The 10,339-nt window shown below is 41.8% G+C and overlaps 1 protein-coding gene across 2 annotated transcripts; it reads left to right on the top strand.

Moving 5' to 3' along the window:
• Positions 1–2: 2 nt before the first annotated feature.
• On the top strand, positions 3–8,202 carry rmi1 (RMI1, RecQ mediated genome instability 1, homolog (S. cerevisiae)). Of its 2 annotated transcripts, none has more exons than XM_070964792.1 (9): positions 3–312; positions 822–1,029; positions 2,546–2,656; positions 3,188–3,337; positions 4,437–4,507; positions 4,840–4,963; positions 5,067–5,157; positions 5,658–5,847; positions 6,210–8,202. In XM_070964792.1, the coding sequence occupies exons 2-9, from the start codon at positions 868–870 to the stop codon at positions 7,393–7,395; spliced, it is 2,085 nt and encodes a 694-aa protein (XP_070820893.1). In that variant the 5' UTR covers positions 3–312; positions 822–867; the 3' UTR covers positions 7,396–8,202. The 2 variants fall into 2 exon arrangements, with proteins under 2 accessions (XP_070820893.1, XP_070820894.1); XM_070964793.1 differs by having other exon boundaries at positions 8–312; positions 825–1,029.
• Positions 8,203–10,339: the final 2,137 nt, after the last annotated feature.

Genomic DNA, 10,339 nt, shown 5'->3' with positions numbered 1-10,339 from the left:
GCAGAGCGATACGATAAGCCCTCCTTCCGGATGTAGTTACATCCTGGACTCTGTGGATGTTCAAGTTATTCCCGTTGATGAAGCATGTTCTGCAAGGCTAATTCAATCTCTGCAAGCGTAATTGTTAAGTTAAGAAACTGCTGTTGTATGTAAGAGCATTTGTGGTCATGTTGTAAGGACACAAAGCTGAGGTACAGTAGCATCAACATTGGTCAATACATTGATACGTCAGATGATGATAACGCCAGAGCAAACTTTGGCGCCTTGGCTGCTTTCCACAACACATCGTAGACGAGGCTCCATGCTTCTCAGGTAACGCTTACACTCAACACTTACTTTTTTAAGTTTGTATAATTCTGCCTGCATTTTTCACTCTCTGTCTCCTCCATTGTATCGAGACGTGACCATCTGCAGGGACACAGGGCTTATCCCTGCTGATATGACGACAGAAAAATAAACACATAAATTCCCCTATGTTCTCGTTTCACAATAGTCTAATCTCAGCTGTCGATAAATCACAAGATTTGTTGTCAAGTGGTCCAGGAGACACAAGTCAAGACGACCCCTTAAGCCTTCAGGAACTGTAGGGTGCTGTTCCATGAATTCAATTAAATGTCACATTTGAGCCACTTTCAGACTAAGCCTGCAACAGAGTGAACTGTGTTGAACAGTTGATTTCAAAACGTTCAAAACAGTTTTACTGAAATGTCAGTGCATTATGATTGTGAATGAGAGCTGTTTAGAAATTAAACCATACTTTATGAAATGTATTTTTGCTCATGTGTAGAGTCATTACTGCATTATGTTCCTTTATGTAACAGCAGATAACACAAAGAGGCCTAAGCCAAATACACACAAAGGAGAAGGATGGCCCCTGAGATCCAGGCAGTGGTACGTGCTACCCAAACCTGGCTGCAGTCCTCTTGGCACGTCCAGGTGCCCTTTGCCTGGCTGGAGGCCTGTGTGGAGTGGCTGCAGGAAGAGGCAGGAGGAGCAGGTCGTCTGTCACAGCAACAAATCAACCAGCAGGTAGGCGGGATGTCTGACTGTCTAACTGTGCAGCTGAATGCAAAGTCATCACCTGCCAGAGTTTGCTCAGCTGTCACAGAGATGGCTCATTTTCTACCACATTAAAGGGTTAATTAGGATCCGATTCGATTACTCTTTTTGTTTGAGTGTGGTGTCTTTGAGCAGAGTGATGTAACGCCTGTTTCAGGTTAAACAAATGGATTGTACTCTTTAACAAAATGGCGTGTGTCTGTAGGGGTCTTTTCCAGAATGTTGTCAGATACTTAGAATAAAAATCTGAGCCTGTCAGTGGCAAAAACAAGCACTTCTAGTGGACAGATGCATTTGCCCCCAATAATTACGCTGCAGCTTATCTTGCAGCTCTCAGCTGAGGCGTACCTACCAGTCATTAAGACTCCAAAATATGTTTAAAAAAAATAAAAAATAGGGGCCATGTTTCAAAATACCAGAATTACCTTTTAAGTATTGAATTTAAGTCACACCATTACAGCTGGTCATACATGGAGACGGGGGGATGATTACTGTGTCTCTGGCATAAGATGTGAATGCCTTGATCTTTCTTCGGCCATCCACTGAATCCTGGTTGGTGAACTTTGACCCCTCCCCACTTGATGCTGTGACTGTTTTTGGTCTGGTGTCAGTCTCTTGTCTGAGCTCCTTGCTGTTTCAACTATATAGTGTCCCCCCAGCTGTGTAGATCTGAAACAATTACTCGATTAATCAACAAAAACTTCATCTTTAATCAAGAAAAAATGCTAACTTTACGTTGATGAGGATTTGCTCTTTTTTCCTGTTTTAAATCATTTAAAAAAATTAATATCTTAGCAGATTTTCTTTGATATATTATAGAATAAACGATTAATTAGACCTATGATCAACAGATTGGCCAATAAGGAAAATAATGGTTACTTGCAGTGGCACAGCTGTTGTATTTGGTGTCATGCACCGCTCGACTCAGTGGGGTGATTCTGTCTTCGGGGTGAACCCCTCTGATAGGACTAACCTACATTAGACAGAATAATCTCCTTCACACAGAAGTGAACAGTTGAGGACTGAAAGAACACCTATTTATTTGACAAATCCTGGTTTCTGTTGCGACATGCAGATACTAAGACAGAACCTTTGCCTAAGCAGCATGAATCCAGCCTGCCAAGTGTCATCTGTCTCAGCTGGTAGTGGTGTCGTGTTTTCCTGCATCATTTGTGTGCCACAGTGTACCTAAGAATTGTTGCTGAACTGCCATGTACCTCCAAGGCCAATGTCTTTTTTTATTCAAATACATAGTTGAGTAGGATAATGCTTTTCTTCTCAACATAGATAAAACCTCCTGATGGTTCCAGGAACGTGACGGCTCTTTCTAGAGGTCATACTGCTGAGTCACTATGCCTCAATATCCCTGAGACGCCATGTCACAAAATATGCAATCTAAAAATGTAGTCAAATAAATTCAAATGCAGAGTGTCATAGAATAGGTCTAACAGTAGGAAATCCTTCATTGCGTGATGTGAAATTGTAGGCGCTGGACCAGTGGCTGTTGACAGACCTGCGGGATCTGGACTACCCTGTTCTCCCTGAGGGCCTCGCTCAGGCCCAGAAGACTGAACTCAGCGGCACCTTCTGCATCCAGGTACTGCCTTGTTGATCATTTATTTCATGTTATATATATTTCACTTTGTGTATTGTGAGATTTTATGTTATGGACAATGCCCAATGATCAGGAGAAAATGATAAAAAAAGCCAGAGTTGGCCCTGAAGGCTAATTTTGGCTGGTCATGGAAACAGCAAACAGCATGCAGAGGACAATATATGCACCTACAGCGGAACAATGGTAAGAGGGAAGTGAAAATGACAAAAATCACACGCAACAACACACATGAGCAAAGTCATGTAACGGTGAAAATAGCAGTCCTCATCGAGCAAATCAATTATCACAATGTTTCTGTTGCTTTAGAGACAAAATCACACAGAAAACAAACTAAAGGCTGTTGTGCACTTCAAGGATCATTGGAGAATAGTCAGAAATCATATTACAACAAAGCACCACTAGATTTTTCCTGAAGATGAAAAATGGAAAACCTGAAACAGCAATTCAGTGTTAGTTGGCTCCACATGATAATGGGAGCCAAAAGATAAAGATTGAGGTCCCGCTCTGCTTTAGGTTGACTCGTACATGGACATCAGTCAGCCTGCGTATGGTCAGCTGCAGAAGTTCAAGGGCACAGACTGTGCAAACGACGAGGTGTCTGCGGTCACACAGGCCACCCAGAGGCCCTGGGAAGCCAGGCCAACCCGCATGCTACTATTACAGGTCAGAGGAATTTATTTAAAAGAAAGAGATATATGTATAAAACATCTCTCCTTGATTTTGATGTTATGCTTCTGAAATGAACCAATGATGAGAACCTTTAATTTGTGTTTGTGTATTTAGAACTGGTGGCTTTTGCATCAACACGCAGACATCGCGAATGTGTCTTCGCTCTTGCAGACATTTTTTCCTACCATTTATTCTCTCACAACTACAACAGTAAAATAGTTTGTAGCACTTCACAGCCCATTGCTAGGCTTAAAATTACTGCAAGGTTTCCTTTAGAGATCTGGACGCTGGACGCCACACTTTAAGGACGGAGCTCAATTATTATTTTTGTTTATAAAAAACTTTATGAAACTATGTTCCAGCCCTTTTTTGGCATTACACACAAAGTAGTCCTGACTGCAGTGCAGTTGACATTATAAATACAGTGTCAATCTGTTTACCAGTGTGTACAATTAGACTCAATCAACTGTCCAAACCAAATCTACGACAGGGATTTATCTTTGTGGTTGGGTAACAAAGACTTCTGCCTCCCTTCCTAACTGAATCAGAGTGGACAGGTACAATCAGTGACAGCATATGAAAGATTAAATTGCTGGGATATAAGGCGCAGACTGTAATTTTCACCTTAAGTATTACACTTGTCACTGCTCTATGGTTTCTCAAGAATAGTGCTGGTGTTGCTTAGAAACGATGCAATGGCTTTTTTTTTTCTGTTTCTCCTTTGGAACAAGTCATGTGATGCAAAGACCCATGGCAGTTAAGAATGCATTAGAATCACTGCCAGAGGCAGAATAAGACAGCAGGTACGTTCAATCCAGGCGAGCCAACATATATGTATAAAAAAAAACAAAAAAAAAACAATTGCTTCCATATTCACTTAGTTTAAGTATAAACCAGCCGGAAAGTTTTGGGAAGAGTTACTTACATATACGGCATTACGGCTGCAAATGTTCTACTTTTAAGATTCCTTAAAGGAGATTAGAGAAAAGCTTAGGGCAGCAATAACTTTCTTTTGTAATATTTAGAGAAAATAAATCGAATCATTCCACAATCATTTCCCTGTTCAGTCAAATACACCGTCTCTGTTGTCCAGGTGACAGATGGAGTCCAGAGCTTGGAGGCCATGGAGTATCAATCCATCCCTGCGTTCAGCACAGCTCTCAGGTAAAGAATTGATCTGCCAAACACTTAACTGCACTATGGTGTCTTTTGCTGCTGCCGGCATAAAAAGAAGAACCATGACTTTCTACAATTTATTCATTTCTTCTGGGTTTTTTTATTCTCTCCAGTATCCAGTGTCTTTCCTTTTAAACCAAGAATGCAGCTTACTTAGATTTTGGAGTTATCATGAAAATAAAGATAAAACTTTAAATTTCTGCTATGTCACTGCCATCTTCTCATGAATTACGATGGCACGATTGGTTTTCTTTGTACTGTATTGTTTCAAAAATGAAACTGTATGATTAAATGGGATTGTTGACCCTTGTATCTCTCAGGCCTGGCGTGAAGCTGCAGTTGCACGGGCAGATGGTTTGCAGACTTGGAGTGCTTTTGTTGAGGCCGTCCAACATCAAGGTCCTGGGTGGTGAGGTGGAGGACCTGGTGGACAGGAATAACCAGGTGAACTGTTAGTTTCTGTTTGTCTAAAGGAGATTTAAACCAAAGCATGTTTATGTTTTGCGTGATCCAGATCCAGTGTTATATTTCTATATTGCTGTAATAGGGCAGGGTGCTGTGTCGAACGCTGGGACTTCCTGAGGAGGAGCAGCAGCAGCAGGAAGAGGGGGAGGAGGCCCCACTGGCGCCACAACAAGGTAAATTCATGAGACCTTGTGTATCTTTAATGGGAGAGCATTTGCTACAAAGTAGTGCTCCACCAAATCACTGAAAAATGAGCAAGGCTTTTTTTCCCTGTCTCTTTATTCTTCCTAACCTTTAGCATCTGTATGAGACATGCCAGGCTTTTAGCTAACTCCCTAAATCGATCTTCTCTTAAATCCAACCAAGTAGTTTTGGTGCTTAAACTGAACCAATCTGCGAGCCTTTCACACCAGTATCCATGTGTTGGGCTGGGATGAGAACGTGTGGGTTTAAAGCTGGTATTTTGGCACAGTTACACGTAAAGATGAGGCTACATTAATATTATTAGTATTATACTATTTATAGAATTAGATTGCAGTGGCTGCGTAGATGGATGGATGCTTTAAATTGCATGTTTTATTCTTTATGTCATTTGAGTCGACTGACGAGTCAATCTATCGCATTTCTTAGCTTAAATCATCTAATGCCTCATTTTTTTTTGTTTTCTCTTTAGCTAATCAGGATGTGGAGGACCTGGAGCTGGATGACTCAGAGTTGTTGGCCAGTCTGGAGGTCCAGGAGGGGGCAGAAGGGGTTCAGGTCAGACCTGTTCGAGACAGCGGCTACGGGACACTCAGCGAGACCTCCACTCAGTCCTCCAGAAGCTTCTCTGTCAGGAGCCTGGTCTCCACAGCCTCATCCAGGTGGGTGTTAATGTGTTGACATTTTGATGCTGGAACTCTTCAAATTTAGCAGAAATATAACCTGACATTTTGAATTTCAGTGTAATGTTTGTCTTCAGAAACTGCTTTAGGAGCAGTTAACACTTTGATTCTGCAGTCTGTTGACGACCTTCTTTCATTCAGTGGTTTGCGCTGTGTTGCTGCTGGAGTTTTTACTTCTTCACAGAAGAATCCTACCGTGGAGAAAATGTTCTGACATGAGCTGTAAAACTACAAATTTGGCTTATTAACACTCACCATTACCTCTGGCACATGAGCCACTGTTCTACACTGTTAACCAGTCTGAAACTGTATTAGCTCAGTCCGGCATCATTCTCTTGCAGAAGCGAAGCCTTTGGCCGCTCTCACAGAAGCAACGGAGGTGGTTCAGCTCAAGGTCATCGCCATGCTAGCGAACAAGAGGATTCTGACCTGCTTGACCCTTTTCCTTCCGATCACATGATTCAGCAAGAGATCCCAGATCATAACATGGCAGACAAAGACTTCCCTGACGAAGACTTTGATGATCTTCCCCTGGATGAGTTGGAGGCTGTGATGTTTCAAGAAAGTACAAATGTCACTGCAGCCAGCAGCCACAGAAGGATGCCACAGAACAACAACAGGATAACAGGAGATCCTAACAGAGCAACAAAACCTCAAACTGCGCAGTTTGAGCAGCACACCTGGAACAGTTCTGGGTCAAGGCTTGGTTCTAGCAGCTCCAGATCCACCATGGAGAAGAGAGACTACACAGGCTGTGCGAGAGGAGCTAAAGGGCAGTTAGCTGCAGCAGCCTCCTCAGCCTTCTCTTCCCCAGCTGCTTCAGAGCCAACACATGAGCAAGAATTTATTACTAATGTTGAGAGTGATTTCATGGATGAAGACATGGACTGTCAACAAGAACCTAGGGAAGACAGAGAGAGCACTACCAACAAGACAGACACTTCAGGCTCTGGTTGTAGACTTGGCAGCGACTTATCAAGAAGTGTAACACCTCAGGGGCAAAGTTACACCTCAAGCACTGCAGAATCTGATAGACTGTCTGTTAAAAAAAATCCACAGAATCACAGCTCAGTCCCCAGTCTCACCCTGAACTCTCCACCTTTTACATATTTGTGCCTGCTTGAAGATGTGATGTCCACACCACACCCCCACACCGCAGAGATCCGTGTCAAAGCTTTCATTGTGACTCTCTTGGGGAAGCTGAGCAGCAGCAACGGTCTTTGGCGTGTCTGCGCCACAATATCTGATGGAACTGGTTACCTGGACGTGGAGCTGTCCAATGAGGTTCTGACGAGCCTGCTGGGCTTCTCAGTGGCGGAGAAGGGGGCTCTGAAGCGTGACCCAGCCCGGAGAGGTGAGCTGGAGACTGGGATGAGGAGATGTCAGGAAGAGCTGGTGGACATGTGCTGTGTTATGACCATCGCGGTTGAACCAGAGCGCAGGAAAGCTGTGGTGACCAAGGCAGAACCCAGCAATGAGAAAGTATTTCAGGAGCTGGAGCAGAGGGTGAGAGACAGGCGAAAATAAACATAGAGGAGAAGTTTAGAGGAAATGGGCGATAATGAGACAATTACAGGCAGCAGGCAAGTATATTGCACTTTAGCAGAGATGAAAAATTGGCAACAAAACAGACAAAGATAACATCATGCATCAGCATCGCCTTCAACATTTTCTGTCATGCAATGAAACTAAGGTATTTTTTAGCATTGCTGATCAACCGGCCCCTCTGCTTCACATTTGAGAGCAGAATGTGTGAGCCGGATGTCTGATGATCAGCAAGCAGTGTCTGGAAATGCATCCCATCTGCTATATGTGAATGTGGCATTCTGTCATTTGTCATCAGAGGATTTCATTCATCTATTCTCCCAAGCAAAGTAAACAGATTGAAGATGGAAAAATGTGCTTGTCCTTAATTGCATGTAATGTTTAAAACTATGTGTAGAGAAGTTTGAAGCATGCGAGATGTGAGAAGGGAATTGGGGGAGTGGAGTTCGTATTCTGATTGTTGTAATGAATTGCCAGCCTTTGCATTCATTCAGTACATCCATTACGTTTGACTGAAAAATGATTGAATGTCCAAGGGCAGCGTGGGTCTTTAATAAACTCCCCCAGAGGAGAATGAGAGGAAAGGAAGTTGAAAGAGAGGCCATGAGCTTCAGTTATTTGAGTTCATTATACGGTAGAGCCTCATCTATGTTTTTGTCTTTGATGAATTAATATACTGCACAATTGATGCTTTGTATCTACAGTATATTGAAATAAACTTGTTCTGAAGGTTTTATATTTTTCTCACCCACTGACCAATAAAACATGTCTGAAGTAAGAGCTCACTGCTAATTTTACCTTTTTATTTTTTCTTTCAAATGACAATTGTATTCCTCAAGATGAGATGAATAACTGGGCAAACTGCACCGCTGCACTGGTGCACTGTCTTTCATTTTGTTTGTCATACTTTTATTAAATGGATTATGCACTGCTTAAGCACACACAATGGTAATTAAAAGTAGGCTTGCAGTATTATCTGGTATTGTAGCTTTGTAGAGGTGTTGGAAATCTCTCTTTAAGATGAAACATCTCAGCAATTTGCACAACACAAACTAATTTGTGCCTTGTCTGCCTTCATACAGTATAATTAGTGTCTCATACTTCAACGTCTTCATTGAGAAAATGAGTAAAACACGGGCTAATAACGGTACCAAAGGAAATGTATCTTTGTACGTATGCATGCTTACATTTGTGTGTTCGCTCAGGAAGGCGCATGCATGTATGTTAATGGTTTATGCCACTGTGTGCACTTCCATTCAGGTAGCTTGTCTCAGATCATTAAGGGCTAATCAGGTTGAACGTCTAAATCAGGACCCTGCTATGCATGTCGATAGCCTGTTATGTGCTAATGAGGCTGGATATGATGGAGGGGAGGGGGAGGGGGGAGAAGCAACCCATAGGGAGATACAAGTGGAATAAATATTGGGTGATAGACTAGATGAAACAACGGGAGTGCTGTCTCAGTAGGTGCAGAGGGGATGCTGCAGTCAAACCTCGTTATATACAGTGCAGACTGAATGTATTTCACTGATAATTAGGCTGACAGGCGGCTGTATGTTGAATAGCTGTGTACAAAATTATATGACAATACATTTCCTAAATGTGTTGATATTGTCATTTCATGTTCAATAAGCTCGAGGATAGCCAGTAAATGCACCTTGAGGTGATATTTTGTCAAAGTTTTTAGTTTACAACATCATTTGGGGGGACGTTAGAATTACTACACAACTGTCAGATAAAGTAATATATTCCATCATTGTGTACGGTTATGCAGGTACCGCATGACGAGTACAGTTTTGAAAATATTTCAATGTGTTTCTGCTTTTTGCAGAGGCATGTATTTTCCTTTGATTTCTGCATTTATTTGGCAGCTTTATTTACTAATTGTTTTGCAGATTTTACATTAAAACATATGAACTCATCAAATATGATGTTTTTTTTTCAACATTCAAACATATGTAACATCTAAATACTGCTTATTCTATTTGAATTTTAATACTTTTGATACTTTGAACGAGTACTTTAGTTTTAGGCTATTAGTTCCAGACATTAAATTAATGAGATGAAACTGGGCAGGGGACAAATACAGTGCAGAGGACACAAAAACAAATACTTTGTGCAAGAATTCTTTTCTAAGAGATCTCATGAATTTACGACCTTCATCATTTCCTAATATATGTATTACATGTGCACGGCAGGTCTGCGGTTCGCTGAAAGGCTAGAGCGCACAGTCTTGCAAGGAAATTACAATTTTTGAGTCTTTAAAAGTTTATCATGCAGCAGCACATGATAAATGACATTTCAGAAGCAGCATGAGAAAGTGCTCAACTGCCCTAATAGCTTTCCATTTGCAATATTATTTCCTTGATATTAGTCTTCCACTTCTGTCTCAGTCCGGAGAGGCAGCAGGAGAAAAAAAATACACATTTTCATTCCCACGTGAGTTTGGATGTACCTTTCCAAATTGCAGATAGCAGGTCAGTGGAGGAGACTGAGACAGGAGGGACAGGGCACACATACGGGAGAGAACACTGTGCTAATTTCTCTAATGCTCATATACAGCTGCACTGTACCTCTTTGGTCATTATAAATATCAATGTAAAAAGTACATGAGCAGTCCTAATACCCCTCCTGCCATAGCAGCTGTAATTTTCTTTGCCCTATTACATTTAGTAATGAAAAATCCACTTAGACAGCTCAACCTCTCTTTTAGGCCTCCATCAAAATGAGCAAATGGTTTCTCTTCATGGCAAAAACATACCTCTTTACATGCATTTGTGTGTGTGCATGTGCACGCGTGTGTGTGCCTGCCTGCTGAGGCTTGAGAATGTGAATCATTAAAGGAAAAGAAAATTATGAGGAACTTGGACTTCAGAAAAACTGAAGTACCTTCCTACTTTGTTTTGCCTCATCTGGATAAATGGAT

The sequence above is a fragment of the Chaetodon trifascialis genome, chromosome 6 (genome assembly GCF_039877785.1).
Source record: "Chaetodon trifascialis isolate fChaTrf1 chromosome 6, fChaTrf1.hap1, whole genome shotgun sequence".
NCBI lineage: Eukaryota > Metazoa > Chordata > Actinopteri > Chaetodontiformes > Chaetodontidae > Chaetodon > Chaetodon trifascialis.
The sequence above is the reverse complement of the archived record's forward strand: the minus strand, read 5'-3'. Positions and strand labels throughout refer to the sequence as shown.

What these genes read in the sequence shown, in the direction of transcription:
- rmi1 (XM_070964792.1), top strand. Translation starts at nt 868, where the DNA reads ATGGCCCCTGAGATCCAGGCAGTGGTACGTGCTACCCAAACCTGGCTG. An exon ending in TGGTGGACAGGAATAACCAG is followed by an intron (nt 4,964 to 5,066) that starts GTGAACTGTTAG and finishes TTGCTGTAATAG; the next exon opens with GGCAGGGTGCTGTGTCGAAC. An exon ending in CCCACTGGCGCCACAACAAG is followed by an intron (nt 5,158 to 5,657) that starts GTAAATTCATGA and finishes TTTTCTCTTTAG; the next exon opens with CTAATCAGGATGTGGAGGAC.